The 16,159-nt window shown below is 46.0% G+C and overlaps 1 protein-coding gene across 1 annotated transcript in view; it reads left to right on the top strand.

The window, feature by feature from the left end:
• Window positions 1–16,159, top strand: part of LOC147701912 (cytosolic phospholipase A2 gamma-like) — a 956,977-nt gene that overhangs the window by 525,748 nt on the left and 415,070 nt on the right. Inside the window, exon 6 of the mRNA XM_086930542.1 lies at window positions 9,914–10,118. Coding sequence (XP_086786668.1) covers window positions 9,914–10,118 — 205 coding nt within the window. The remainder of the gene's footprint in view (window positions 1–9,913; window positions 10,119–16,159) is intronic.

Genomic DNA, 16,159 nt, shown 5'->3' with positions numbered 1-16,159 from the left:
ATACCAAACACTTCTAACTCAAGTAGATGTGTGGCTTATAACTAAAAGTTGGTTTAAATAAGCAGTGGGGGGCATTTCTTCCATATAAAACTTTTAGAAAGTGAGCATTTTTCTACTTTACTATTCTGTGTACTTCTGGCTGCTTGCGTATTCAGCATCCGGTGTGTGGGTGACAGGAGGTGAGATGGGCATTCACACCACTGGAGTCAAGCTATCCAGGCTGATGAAGGCTGATAGCCAGAAACCGGTCCTTGGATGCTTGATTCCGGTCTGGGAAAGACATGGCTTGGTAGTTCGGACTGGACTGTTCCCAAGAGGCACAGGGTCAGAGCTGATTTGCATATAGCCAGTGTCTAACCCAGGGTGGTGTGGAGTGCAAAAAAATTATGGATTTAGGCCCAGATCCTTGTACTGGGGTGAATGTATGACATTGTTCTACATTCTGTCCATCAACTATGTTTTTTGCAATTTTCACCCCGAGTGTGCTGGGTATACTCAGACGTGAGTCCCAGGCTTTCCACACCACTGTAGTCAAGCTATCCAGGCTGATGAAGGCTGATAGCCAGAAACCGGTCCTTGGATGCTTGATTCCGGTCTGGGAAAGACATGGCTTGGTAGTTCGGACTGGACTGTTCCCATGAGGCACAGGGTCAGAGCTGATTTGCATATAGCCAGTGTCTAACCCAGGGGGGTGTGGAGTGCAAAAAAACGAGGGATTCAGGCCCAGATCCTTGTACTGGGGTGAATGTATGACATTGTTCTACATTCTGTCCATCAACTGTGTTTTTTTGCAATTTTCACCCCGGGTGTGCTGGGTATACTCAGACGTGAGTCCCAAGCTCTCCACACCACTGGAGTCAAGCTATCCAGGCTGATGAAGGCTGATAGCCAGAAACCGGCCCTTGGATGCTTGATTCAGGTCTGGGAAAGACATGGCTTGGTAGTTCGGACTGGACTGTTCCCATGAGGCACAGGGTCAGAGCTGATTTGCATATAGCCAGTGTCTAACCCAGGGTGGTGTGGAGTGCAAAAAAACGATGGATTTAGAACCAGATCCTTGTACTGGGGTGAATGTATGACATTGTTCTACATTCTGTCCATCAACTGTGTTTTTTACAGTTTTGGAGTGGCCAGTTGTATGTTCGGGCATTATTTTGGATGTGCGAAAACCATGATGAAAGTGACTTGAACCTGCCTGATGATGAGGTGGTAGTAATGTGCCCAAGGTACCGAGTGTACAGTGGACTGGGGTTTCTAAGAGGGAGGAGCTTTAAAAAATTACTATAGAAAAGTTATAGGAGGGCAGGGAAGCTGCACCCTAAATAGCTGTGATGTTGTTTAGTGAGATATGCTCCACCTCCAAACACTAAATGTTTCTTTTATGTTCTGATGCACATATGTTCAGGAGCAGCATAATATGCAAAACAATGGTTCTTCAGGATGTTGTTATAACTGGGCAACAAGTATTTAGTCTTATTCAAAGTAAGTAACTTATGAGTCTTTTGTGCATTCTGATGACATGTGCCTAGTGGCACATGTGATTTGTGTACTGGTGGGCTGATGTGTTCTGACGTTATTTGCACCTTTATTGCAAGCGCTTAAAGGCGCAGTGATTTTTGTTATGTGGTCTAAATGTACTGTTCATACTAGAAAGAGAGTTATGGTCTAATGTGAGTTACACGTTTAGAAAGTTGTCCTTTTCCTGCTTAAGCCAAATGTAAACCAAGTGGGGAATGGCTTCATTGTGGTGAGATGTAGATTGTTTTCTGACAGTGCCCGAAAAGTAGGAGGGCCTTGCGGTTGTCCCCAGCACCTTTCTAAACTTCAAAGTGCTCCTATCCTCTCACTGGCAGAGGTAGCTCACACCTCCGCCTTCCTCCCTTTGTCTTCTTAGTTGGCTTGGTTCCAAACCAAGTAGGAGGGGAGCTGTCCCAGATCTGATCTGGAGTGATCACAAGGGAGTATTTGCTCATTATCATAGCCACTCCCCTGGGTGGACACAGATATCTATGACCAATGGAGTAATGATTCTGCCATTTTGTATGTTGGTGGAGAAATGCACTGTGGGATAGTTTACAGCAAACACACAGGTAGTGCAACACAATAGGGTAGGGGCACACCTGGGAAAACTTGGCGTATTGGTAAAGGAGCGGCAAGCAATTTCCCCAACCCATAGTTTTGCACTGAGCATGAATGGGTCATCCCCAGTATCCCTGTTAAACCATTGTTAGGCCTGTGAAGATCAGAAGAAGGACTGACCTGTTGTATTAATCCTGAAGGAAGACCTGCTTGACTTGCACCCAGGAACCTAAATGTGATTTCACAGACTAGTTGGCTGCCCTCCTGTTTGAGTTGAAGATACACAACAAGCTTCCATAGCTCTTTTAATGCAGTGCTCAGTTCACTAGTTCAAGGTGGATATGCCCTGATATGCCCTGTACACTGCTGTTGGCCTCTTTTGAAGTGAGACCTACCCCATGAGTAGCCCCTCCCAGGTCCTGGACCCTCGAACTCCTTCTGCCCAAAATGCAAAAGCTGGGACTTAGAAACATTTTGCTATCTTTTCCTCCTGAGAACCAGTGGAAGACTGGAACCATAGTTAATTCGAAGCCACCATTTCAAAATCGTTTTAAGATTCAACTTGCTTGTTTGCTCCACTGTAGAAGATTTGACTATGTCAGAATGTAGAGGGCTTGATTGGAACCGATGCTGATGAGAAACACTTCCTGGGCGTAGACTTTAGAAATCGGTGACGCAGAGCTTCCTGCCTGTGTTTACGACTGCACCAGGAACCCATTCTGCAGGACCCATTGTTGTCAAGCTCAGCATTGCCTCCAATTTGCAGTTTGACCCCCTAATGACTTGTTGATAACTACTTTTCTTCCAGTGAATTTCTAAGCCAGAAAGTAAACGTTTCACCGGATGAAGCTGGTACCTGTGGCCAACCCATGCTCCATCAAAGTTGAGATTAACTTTTGCCTTTAACTCAGTCTAGCACAACCAGAAAAGTGTGGTTAGCACCTTGTGCTTTTTGGCCCACTTTTTGATTCAAACCTCTGCTTCAACTTTTCAGATTTTTGTCCATTTGGTGTCATTTTATTTATTGAAGTTTACTATATTTTTCTAAACTAGTTGGTGATTTTTAGTATTGTGTTTCCACTTTAGTAATGTTTCTATGCTGAATAAAGACTTTACAAATTTCCTCTAGGATAAACCTGACTGTTCTGTGCTACGCTACCAGGGGTTAAGTACAGGTTTACTTATTGCCATTTGTGGTTGACACTGTATAAAGTGATATAAAATTAAAACAGATGTACAAACATGCAGTCGGAATAAATACGCCACAAATTGTACAAAACATTTACAATAACAAACATATCGAATATATACTCTACAGACTACAAAACCCATAAACAAGCAATTACTGATTCAAAAGCAGATCAACATAAAAATTGTTAAATATCACATGAATTTTTATTCCAACACACTTTACTAAGAATATAACACATTACAATATTCTGGAGTATCATACCAATGAGTTCTTAAGTGCTTATTGTTAGTGCACCAGAAAGAAGTAGAATTACTAATGTATGCACAAATACTTTACATTAACAGTAATAACAAATATAGTCCCCAGATTATCCATTCTAAAACAGTTTAAAATGTATACTTCTCTGTGATGAATTGGTATCTAACTACCAGTAACCAGGCACCTAATTGTATTGCCCAATTAATGAAAAAGTCTCACCCCCCCCAAAAAAGAGGTAAAGAATGTGCAATACCTCAACATAATTATTTCTAATAGTTGCATTACAATCCTCCATCTGTAATATAATATTTCTCTGGAATTTTTGGTGAAAGGTCAACATGCACCTGACCTTTAAAACAAAAACAAAGAGCCAAATAATTTGAAATATTTATGGTTTACAAAATATGTTATTACATTTCGATTACAAAGCCTATCTATCATACAAGACAAGGTAATACATTTTGCTTGTATCTTGGTTGTTTCTCATTTCAAGTCAATCATGTATGTTTTACTACAAAATTGACATATGGGTCCTAAATACGGCCACAACTTGAAAGAAGATAACAAATAAAAGTTTATTTATTAATTTATTTATTTACGCAACTTTTATAGCGCAACAAATACCCGAAGGTGTCTCGGCGCTGTGGAGCAACAAAGTTCATCATCCTACCGTCTTCTCACTGGTTAAACAACCATGTTTTCAGAAGCCTACGGAAGCTAATCAGATTCGGAGCAGCTTTTATGGCAGTTGGCAGAAGGTTCCAAAGTTTTGGAGTGGCCACCAAAAAGCGCCTATCACCCCAGGTGACTGATCTTGTACGTGGCACCAGCAGAAGACTGGTATTCGCCGATCTAAGGTGCCTTCTGGGGGTATAGAGCTGAAAAGCTTCGATCAGGAATCTGGGTCCTGTGCCATGTAAGGCCTTATAGGCAATACAGAGGGCCTTAAATTTGACACGGCTCTCAACTCTCAGCCAGTGAAGCTGGCGGATACCAGAGGTGGTGGATTTGCGGCGAGGGATGTTAAGAAGAATCCTAGCAGCCGCGTTCTGAATAGATTGCAGCTTCGTGATGACACGCTTCTGAGTGTGGAGAAAGAGAGCATTCCCGTAATCTATTTTTGAGAAGACTAAGGTAGAGACCAAAGTCTTCCCGGCTGACGGAGGGAGATAAGGTAGCAGCTTCTTAATCTTTTTCAAGATGTAGAAAGAAGATGACACAACCTTATTAACATGGAGGTCGAAGACCAGCTTGTTGTCGAAAATCACTCCCAAGTTTCTGGCTTTTTCCACTGGGACAGGTGGATGGCCAAGCTTATCTGGCCACCAACCGAGAGACCATTCAGGGGAGAGTTTTCCGAAGGTCATGATCTCGGTCTTGTCCGAGTTAAGCCTGAGACAGTTCAAGGCCATCCAGGTACTGACCTCGAGCATGGCTTTCTGGAAGTTGGCTGCTACAGTAAGGCCATCCTTATGGATACCCAGCACCAGCTGGGTATCATCTGCAGACGATGTTAACTGTATCCCATAGGCCTTTATTATCCTCGCTAAGTCCGCTACATAGATGTTAAAGAGCATGGGACTTAGCGAGGAGCCTTGTGGGACTCCACAAGGGAGTGCAGAGATGGGAGAGTAAAAATCTCCGAGCCTTACTGTCTGGGTACGGTTTGCCAGGAAGGATGAGATAAGATCCTTAGCCCGACCATTTATACCCAGAGTTGTGACACGGTCGACAAGAGTGACATGGTCGACCGTGTCAAAGGCTGCCGACAAGTCCAGAAGGATCAGGACAGCCGCCCCTCCCTGATCCATGATCGTCCTGATCTCATCAGAGGCCTTTATCAAGGCAGTCTCTGTTCCATGCCCTCTCCTGAATCCAAACTGCGTTTCGTCGAGAAGTTGGTGAGTCTCGACGAACTCTGAGAGCTGCTGGTTCATCAGATGTTCGCATACTTTGGCAGGAAAGGGCAGGCACGCAATTGGTCTATAACTTGCGACAGCAGTGGGATCTAAGGAAGGTTTTTTTAGGAGGGGTTTAATAACAGCCTTCTTCCATATACTAGGGAATTGGCCTGTTAAGAATATGTTATTACAGATTTCCATCAGTGGGAGTGAGATCACTTCTGTGAGTTTCTGCATCACGGACGGGGACAGGGGTCCAAAGGAGAGCCTGATTTAGTGGTGGAAATGATTTTGATCACATCCTGATGTGAAACAGGTGAAAAACAGGAGAAGGAGTCGGGATTAGGGTATGACAATATTTCTTTCCCGCTATCACCTCTATGTTCAGTTCTAATATCGTTTCCAAATGAAGCGTAAATATCTGCAACCTTGGTAGTAAAAAAGATGGCCAGTTCATTGCAGAAAGTCTGTGAGGGCTCAACTCCAGGTCCAGTGGAGGGGGTAGACAGGGTGGTGACAACGGTGAATAATTCTCTGGCAGAGTTAGCAGCAGTCTCAATTTGTGCTGAGTAAAAGACTGTTTTCCGGGCTAGTATCGCCTTTTTATAGATCAAAAGAGCATCTTTATAGGTTTGTCTAGCTGTGTCAGTAAGCTTTCCTCCAGCGCCTTTCTAAATTCCTACAATGTTGGCGATGTAGACGAAGATCTTCATTATACCAGGGGGCTGAAGGCGATACTCTATTTGGTTGCATAAATTTCTCTGGGGCCACTAGATCAGCGGCACTTCTGATCCAGTCCTGGAACTCTGAAGCTGATGGTGATAAGCTATTACCTCCCTGGGGACAGGAGGAGGCCAGGGAATGCAGCATCTGAGGGAGATCAGCAGTTTTCCAGGCCCGGGCACCTATCTTGGTGCGAGGTCTGGGGTGCAGTAAGGTAGAAAGTCGAGCATCTAATTGGAAGATAATAGCCCTATGGTCTGACCATGGAATTGGAATAGTATCTGATACAGTAATGTCAGGATCATTAGTAAATAGCCCGTCCAAGGAGTGTCCGGCTTGATGTGTGGGACCCTTGACTAATTGGTGCAGTCCAAGGTTGGCAAAATCAGTCATGAGTTGGGCAGTATCTGGGTTGTCCTGATCTTCCAAATAAAAGTTAAAATCTCCCAATATGGTGAATTTATCAGAGCAAATGACATTGTCACTCAGGTCAGAGAGGGTAGAGAGAAAAGAGTGACGGGGGCCAGGGGGTCGATAAAGTATTATACCCTTTAGTGCCCGTTTGGGGTTAATACTGATGGCAAAAACCGCTGATTCACAGTTAGCCGAGTCTATAGGATCGAGTGTGGTGCGATATTTGTCCTTATAGATAATAGCAAGGCCCCCACCTCGTCCTATAGGCCTGTCATGTCTGGCGACACTGTATCCAGCCGGAGTAGCATTGCAGAAATCCGGACCAGATCCGGCATCTGTCCAAGTCTCGGTGACAAATAGTAGATCTAAGTTATGAGTGACTATAAGCTCACTGATATAGAAGCTGTGACATGGGAGCGAGCGCGCATTGATGAGCGCAGCTCGACAAGCATGAGGAGTTATGTTCTCTCTAACAAGTGATGTACTGTGAGTAGGATCAGAGTGGGCTGAAGGACAGGTTGTGGTACATTGGTAGCTACAGGCTGGGCATATGAAAGGAAGAGTGGGTATCGCAGCGGTCAGGACAGCAGTGGTACAGGCCTGACATGGCTTACCGGGGTTTAGTTCTAGTAGGTGCCGGGGAGAGTACAGCAATCGGGGACCAGGGGTTATGGCCCTGGGCCGGGTCCGGCCGCGGACGGACGCAGACGGGCTTGGCTTTGGCGCGGCTTCGGCGCGCGCCCGCTGCGCCAGCCCGCTGCGCCGTCTGGTCATGGTTCCAATATATGGGGCGTGAGGAGGGTGGGAGGCCGGCGCGACTGGAGCGCAGCCCGAGCCCACACCCAAGATGGCGCCCGCCGCCGCCTTTCATATAAACCAACAGCTAGGCGAGGCAGTAGGAAAGTAAGGCGAGTGTGAAGGTGTCAGTGTGCCTAAGCTCAATTCCCGCTACATATTCAGCTAATTAAGAGCCCCCAGAAATTTTTCACAGTAATAAAATAAAGTTAAGAATTGAAATGTATGGTGAAGCTTGAAAAACAGTTCTAGGTCCTATGAGAAAGGAAATCATTTGTTTAATGGTTTCAAATATTGTTTGGAATCACTTCTGAAGTTGCTTTTCAATAAAGAACAATACCATGCTTGAGGGGGGCCTGATGTTCATATGAGAAAGGAAGCCATATATTTAATGGTTTTAAATGTTATGTAGAGCCACTTCTGAAATTGCTTATCAGTAAAAAGAAAGACAGTGTGCTGGGGGGTGCTGGATTGAGACAGTGGGATAATTACATATTACAGAGAATCAGTTTACAATGTGATAATTACATATTGCTTCAACGTGTCATGTTACAGGCCTTAATACAGTTGTATATGTAAAGTAGCAAGATTCAGGGAATCCCAAATGAGCAAGTTTTGCACCCCATGTTGTAAATCATAGGTTGCAGAGTAGCGATGTATGGAATCTTCATTTTGCGAAGAGCCTTTTTAGCACGGAAGAAGCTCCAAGCACTAAAAACCAACTCAAGCAGGGTGACGTGCCGGATACTGCTCTCTCACAGAACTCCATGGCATCTGGTTGAGTTTTTATTCAACTTCATGGAATTCTGTGGAGTGAAACTCCGCAAATTCCGCCCACCCCTACTAAAAAGCATGTAGATTGGCTTTGAGGCTTCCATGGATCTCTGGCTTTCACCACAAGGTGATAATAGTAGCTCTCAATGAAGGTGATTGCTCTCTCCCCAGGCTGGTGCATACCCCTCCTCCTTTTGCAGGTGGGCCTAGGACCGGACATAATGGAGTTGTCAGGTCATTTTACTAACTTTGAATTGGACTGTAAGTACTGCATGATAAAATAAATATGATGGACATAGACAAAGGAGGAATAGCCAAGGGCAGTATGCTGTAGGTGACCATCATGGTAACTGTTTTACATTAAAATACGTCTGTGAAAAAGAGTGGCAGTAACAGGTTCGAAGCTTCTCAAAAGTTTCAGAAGAATCTCTCATTAAACATATTTTTATTTTATTTTATTCAGTGTTTTGGATCGCGCAAACTTGACCCCGTAGGGTATCAGAGCGCTTTACAGATCATGATATGTTACCTTTTACGTTTACAGTACAAAGTTCTGTATAGCCTTTAATATAATCAAGTCCAGTACAATGTTGTCCCTGTCACTTCTTTTGAAAACTATTTTAGCATATTTGCAGAATATAAGACTAGAGGAACTCAGTCTTCCCGGGAAGCAGGAACCTATAAATAACAAAATACATCAATCTTTAGCAAAAATCGCTTGTGCCTTTAAGCGAGAGTATTTAGGCGAGACATGTGTGAGTGCTCTGTAATGATTACGGTGGGAATTTCCTCATTAGGAAAATCTTGGTTTCTTTCTTAAATATTGCATGGTTGGGTATCATTCTGATGTCCGGAGTTAACGAGTTCTAAATTCTCGGTGCAGCACACCTGAGAACGCTCTGTTGTATGTTGAACACTCAGTTGTTTGATCACAGCTAGTAAGGCAGTGATTAAAAAACTGTTAACTCAATTCAAAGATTTAACCATGTTAGCCATGAACTGCAGTGGCAGTGACAAAACTACTATTAATTCAGTATGGAAATAAAGACATATTTTGCAAGGTTTTCCACAACCTTTGTTGATATCATGTTTTTTTTCTAATGCCCTGTTCAATGTCTTCTTTCGGGTGAAACTGCCATTTTCATGAAGGCTAGTAACTAAAATGAAGTGCTGTAATCAATCTTGTTATCAAGTAATTCGTTCTTTTGGTACATTTAAAAGCACTCCATCTGCCAGTGACCTAATGGACTTAATTGTACAAAGTGGTGTGATAATGCCAGCTTTGTACTAACGCTTTCGGTTTAGAAGCCATCGGCATTACAGCTTTTGTTATACTGTCATACATCCCCTGAGATTTATATTTTTTCTTTGTTCATGAGCACGTACTTAATTTTTATCACTATTTGTTTGCATCTCTGTTGTCCAAAACTAAGTCACTGGGCTAGCATGTCAGTTTACACATTCAGTGTTAGGTAGATTAGTGGTATAAAGTTACATAGAGGTTTGGCATTTACATTACATGCAGCACTGAGGAGGTAGACTCAGGTTCTCTGTGGTTGTAATGTGATGAAGGGCAAGTGAATAGTACAACAATCCTAAGCTGGTTGGCAACTAGGAAGGATTGGTGGGAAGTAATAGTCAAGACCAACAAGAGAGCCAGCTACTCAGTACTTTCCACTGACTACCTATGAATCGAGAGAGGGGAACTACTGGTTCATAGATTTAGATATGACACATTATCCTCTGTAACAGATGGTCTCCATCTCTTTTATTTCAGGGCTCTTACAACCCTCTATGATTCAGGGAACTGGGTCAAGAATCTGGAGGCGGTGAACGCTGAATTCTTTGCCCGATTAGCTGACCTTACAATCAAGCCACCAATTTCAGAAGCCTTACAGGACCTCTTGGCCGCAGCAGAACGTGAGGATTTCACACTAACAGATGTGTGGGAAATACTCTTTGTTAACCCTGCTAAAAAAGAAGTAAGACTCATCGGCTGCGAATCTTATCATTGGTTGATTACAGTTGGGCATGAGTGTTCTCTCCAAAATATGTTCGGTCTAATTTCAAAACTGGCTTCTATTTTATATTCAATGATAATATCATTAATTGACAATGTTGTTGTACATGTTGATTTTTACACATTTTTGGAAATATAAATTTCAAGCAAGAAAACTATTTTTTCCAAACATTCGAAAACAGCTTGTCTTCCCAAAGAAGAGACCAAGAATTGGTCAAAGATGAATGGCTATTGGGGGTGTATTTAGGCAATCCAGAGGGGTATGTATCAAGGGGCGGTCAGTTTACACCTTTACACTGAGGAAAGATTTGTTTGTCAGTTCTTTTGACAATGTTTTGGTAATCATTTTAATATCAATATGCGCATTATCCTGCCCATACTCTAGAAGAAATCGAGTTTTAAGGTATATAGTTACCGTAAACTACTGATACACTTGCTAGGGTAAAGTGCAGGGTGGAAGGACATGGACACAGTGTTTCAAGGGTTACTTAACACATGTAAATATCAAGCATTGGCAAAGTAATTGGATCTGGCCTGCCTTAACTGAATATCTTCTTTGATGTAATGGTTGTTGAGGGAAAGTAGAACCTGCTTCTTATGGTTACCCCACTTTTTGCTTGATGTTGTACTGCTTTTGACTAGTCTGACTGTGATCCTGCTAATCAGGACCACCGTCTATCTGCTTTCTCCCTAAACTGTTGTGTTCAGTACCTAGGTACATCCCAGATTGGATACTGTGGTACTCTTGTTAGCCCCCTGGTATATGGTACCCATGTACCTAGGGCATAGGTACCCCAGAGGTCTCCCATGGGCTGCAGCATGTATTATGCCACCCTTGAGATACCATTCAAAATCGAACTACAGGCCTGCCATTGCACCTTTGTAAGTTGGTGCATGCACCACTTACAAAAAATATAGGTTTACTTTAATTCCAGGTCACTTCACATAAGACCTATAAGCCACCCCTCTATCAGGCCTTTACAACCCTGGGGGCAGGGTGCCTGGTTCTAAGTAAGAGGATGCTCCTGAATGAGCAGGGCACCCCTGAAGCCTACGGAGTACACACTTCTGGGTTGTCAGTGAAGCCGTCATGTACTATATAGATGGGCATTGCGCGACCGCACGATGACCATCTTGAAAACAGTTGCAATGAAGCCTATCATGTTTGGTATCGAACATGTTGGATTCATACCACCACACCGTAAAGGGTGTGGGAGGCTATGATTCCAAGCACTGGGAGAGCCCTCCGTTAGGCTCTCAGTGTTCCCAGTACTAGCCATCTAGTCCTGGACAGCACAGAATGGTTGCTGCAGACCAGAGACACATTTCTGCCCTCCTTCTGCTGAGCCAAGTTCCAGCAAGGGAAGTCAGAATAATAGGCATCCTGTCACATGGAGGTGTAACCACCTCCCAGACTGGATTTAGTGTGTTAGGGCTGGGTGTGTGCGCTTGCTTGCACCTGAAAGTCTGCATGAGGGGCAAAATTTGGTGTCCCCGTGCATAGTCCAGTTCAAACCGGTTCTGGAAGCCATTGGCTCAAGCTCTGACGCAAAACTGGAAAAAGGACATGGGAGTAACCACTCCCCATCCAGACCCTCCCCTGGGAGGTTCCCCTGAATCTTTCCAACCCTTTCCTTAGGGTATTTAAGGGCATACCCAGGTGTAGGTCCTTAAATTCGTAGTGGACAAGATTCAGAACTGAAATCACTGCACTTCTAAGGTCTCGGCACTCTGGACATTACTGGGCTTCTTTTGGGCCTGACTTTGTCTCCCTTTCAGTCCACTGCCTCATCTGTGCCGGTCCACCAAACAGGATCTGTACAGGACCTGTGGAGCATCCAAAACAGAAACAAAGAAGATAATCTCCCTTGAAGTGAAGGAGTCACTTCCCTGTATTCGCAGGCACCTCAACACTGCTGACCGGTCTTTTTATCCTGAACTTCTGCGGACTCCGAAGGGTTCAACAACACAGGGGTTATCTATGTCTCCTGAGGTGTGAGCTGCCCTCTCACCAAGTCTGAGGTCAGAATCTCTTGTGGGAGCTGAATTAATCGAACCCCTATACACGGTTTACATTTGCAAGGGCATATGCTTGATGGCAACTCTGCAACAAGTGCATTGGGCTCCAAGTAGCCCCAATGTCTGTCAAATTCTTGCACCAAGAGGTTGAGCCACTGCACCTTGTAGGCACCATGGCCTGCTCTTTTTGGTGAGCTGATTGTGGTCTTCTTGTGATCCCTCCAGCCTGTAGATCCAATTGAGGATCATCCTTGATTTCTGTGAGCTCCCCTAAGTGCCAGGGGCCTGCCCTAACTCCCCTGCTTGTGGTGAGTCTACTGGACCTTTCTGGTCCCAACCGTGCACCTTCTTGACTTCCTGTGTGGGTTGCCTTTGCCAAGGCTTGTTGGTGCTCCTGCCAGACACCGACCCCTCAACACTCGACATCCTTCATGGGACAGCTCGTATCCGGGTCCTGGTCATCCTCAGTATCGCCTGGTCCTCGCAGCTGCAGAGTCAAGGTCACTGTCATATTACCTGAAGCACCCGACATCGGAGGGCATCGATCTTCCAAGTCTCCTGGTCACCCCTGAGTGACATAGACACTGTCCCATCTGCTTTCAGGTACTCCTCTTCCAGAATCCACATTTGGATTCTTCCATACACTTTCTCCTCTCCCAGCAGCAGCACTTTCCTGATGTCCTCTAGTGGGTTTGACAGCAGTTTCCAATACCACTTCATATCAATGCACCTGCTTCCCTGGGGTAGGTATCGTGGGTACCATGGTATCCACGGCTGGGATAGCTCTCTAATCTTCTGTCTTCCACATAGTTTCTTTAGGGTCTACTGGGAAGGGTCCCTAATCTTTAAAATTCTAACCGTGACTTGCACATATACTTGTAGGGAGCACGTGGTTGGGTTCACACACTGCACACACTGTACGTGGGGATCCTATCTACTTACCTTGGGTGGCTATTACAGCAATTCTACATCTTCTCGACATTTCCCTGACTTGAGTCGTGGTTTTGATACCACTTTCTTAGTATATGGTTTGGTCCCTCCCGGGGCCCACTGTGTATTAGTGCTATATACTGGGATTTCTTCGCTATGGTATTGTGTAATTTGTGTCTACCTCAGTGTAGGAGATACTGTAAAATACTAGAGAGTGTTCTATAATAAATACATATTTTTATACATACTTTTGTGGTTCTCTTTCATTTAATCTATACTATATGATTGAATTCTGGTAAAACAAGCTACTTTACACCCCTTCAAGACTAAGCCTGAAGGCTGCTCTCCACAGCTATCACTTGAATAGTTTTCTAAGGTTGTCTGAGAGCTCTTAAATCCCTATAAGGGTTGTCTGGACTAGTGCAAGGTGCCAACTTACATTAGTGGACATCATATTTAAATAAAAAATGTTGTGTGTTGCACTACAGATTACAGGAGACTTCTGCTGAATGCAATGAGCAGGGAGAATTATGAACAAACGAGAGTGGGAGATAGTCAAAGATTATGTAGGGGTTAATTAGTGCTGCATTATGTAGGAGGGGTACCCAAATACATGGATCTTGTGATATTATTCCACAACGACAGTCGTTGGGCCCATGGCAAACACAGAAATTGTTCAGCATAACAAAGTGGATGTGATCTGTGGCTGAGATACGTGGAAAAGACTTAGTCATGTAGGCAATACAATGGAAGCAGTTTCCAGGTACCAAATATCCAATAGGTGGACATTTCTTACCTGGCTTCCATGTTTGGAACTCTTTACACATTGCACCCACAGCCAAGACTGAAACCACCCTGGTGAACACTCTTGGTGGACCCCTGTGCCCCCTCTCGATTCTCTGCCCATCTGTGCCGTTTTCTCTCCCCCCTTGGTGTACCCCTGTGCCCCCTCTCGATTCTCTGCCCATCTGTGCCGTTTTCTCTCCCCCCTTGGTGTACCCCTGTGCCCCCTCTCGATTCTCTGCCCATCTGTGCCGTTTTTTCTCCCCCCTTGGTGTACCCCTGTGCCCCCTCTCAATTCTCTGCCCATCTGTGCCATTTTCTCTCCCCCCTTGGTGCACCCCTGTGCTCCCTCTTGATTCTCTGCCCATCTGTGCCGTTTTCTCTCCCCCCTTGGTGTACCCCTGTGCCCCCTCTCGATTCTCTGCCCATCTGTGCCGTTTTCTCTCCCCCCTTGGTGTACCCCTGTGCCCCTCTCGATTCTCTGCCCATCTGTGCCACTTTTCTCCCCCCTGTGTACCCTTGTGCACCCTCTCCCCCTCTTGTCATTTTGTCCATTTTTTCTGCTCTTTCATCCGCCTTCACTTCCCTGTTTCCCGCCGTTTTCGCCACCTGTGCCACCTCTGCCACCTGTGCCCTCTCCCCCTCCCGCTCTCCCTCCGTGCCAGTTTCCCGCCGCTGTGCCCTGCGGCCCGCCCACCCGCTGCGCCCATTTGCCACCCCGCTCCTGCCTCCAAGCTGATCCTCCCTCCCACGGCCCCTCATATGGAGGCCGTGCAGCGGGCGCGCAGCAGACGCGCCTAATCCAAGCCCGTCTGCGCTCGTCCGTGCCTGGACCGTGCCCAGCGCTAGAATGCCTGGTCCCCGCCGAAACCAGGGAACTCGACTGAGATACAACTCCGAAGCCCTCCACGCACTCAACACCGGACGATCACCCGCCTGCTACCGAGCCACCCCGAAGCGCACCCACAGACCCGTCACCTGCCAAGCGTGCAAATTCACCTGCCCCCGAACCTGCCCCCCGCCAGCCAGACCACGCTACAACAACAACCACCTCAAGTGCATCCTCCTCAACACTCTCTCCATCCACAAGCACGCTATCGAATTATGGGACCTCCTCGACACAACAGCACCAGACGTCGCCTTCCTCACGGAAACCTGGATGAACGCCTCCTAAGCCCCCGACATCGCCATAGCCATCCCGGACGGCTACAAGATCACCCGGAAGGATCGCGTCAACCAAACCGGAGGAGCAATCGCCATCTTCTACAGAAACACAATCAACATCACGACCATCACCGAAGACACACTCTCTACCGCCGAACACCTACACTTTCAGATTCACACCGATCCCAAGACCACCCTCAGGAGAAAACTTATCTACAGACCCCCTGGCCCACGCACACTATTCAGCGAAACCATCGCCGACTTCATCAGCTCGCACGCCCTAGCCTCACCAGAATACATCCTCCTTGGGGACCTGAACTTCCACCTGGAGAAAACCAACGACACCAACACCACCACCCTGCTCGCCAACCTCGGACTCAAGCAACTGGTGAACACCCCCACCCACATTGCTGGCCACACACTCGACCCCATCTTCTCCACAAGCAACCACGTCTCATTCAGCCACTTCTCCGGACTACACTGGACCGACCACAGATGCATCCACTTCCTCTTCAAAAAGAATACATCCCACCACCGCAAGCAACAAATCCCCCGCAGATGCTGGAACAAAATCACTACAGAGCAGCTCCTCTCATCGCTGAGCCAGACCCCGCCAGCCAGCACCACTAACACCAACGACGCAGCCAACAACCTCGCACAGTGGATCCCCAACTGTGCCGACAACCTCGCACCACTAAATAACCCCCCGGCAACAGAAAAACCCCATGGTTCACAGACGCCCTCAAAGAATCAAAGAAATCCTGCCGAACCCTCAAAAAGACCTGGCGCCTCGAGCGAACTAAAGAAAACATGACAGCCCTCAAGTTCGCCACCCGCAAACACCACCAGCTGATCCGCACCACCAAAAGGTCATCACTCAAAGAGTGACTAGACAACACCACCCACAACAGCAAGGAACTTTTCAACATCATCAAAGAGCTCACCAACCCCAGCACCAGCAACAACGGCATCACACGGTCACAAGAACTCTGCAATTCCCTCGCCACGTTCTTCCAAAGAAAGATCGCAGATATACACAACAGCTTCGGGCCCCAGACTCTGCCTTCAGTCACCGAACCTATGACCCCCACCACCACCCTCAGTGCC

The sequence above is a fragment of the Lissotriton vulgaris genome, chromosome 7 (assembly GCF_964263255.1).
Source record: "Lissotriton vulgaris chromosome 7, aLisVul1.2, whole genome shotgun sequence".
In the NCBI taxonomy this organism is placed as follows: Eukaryota; Metazoa; Chordata; class Amphibia; order Caudata; family Salamandridae; genus Lissotriton; species Lissotriton vulgaris.
This window is presented reverse-complemented; position numbering and strand designations above follow the sequence as displayed.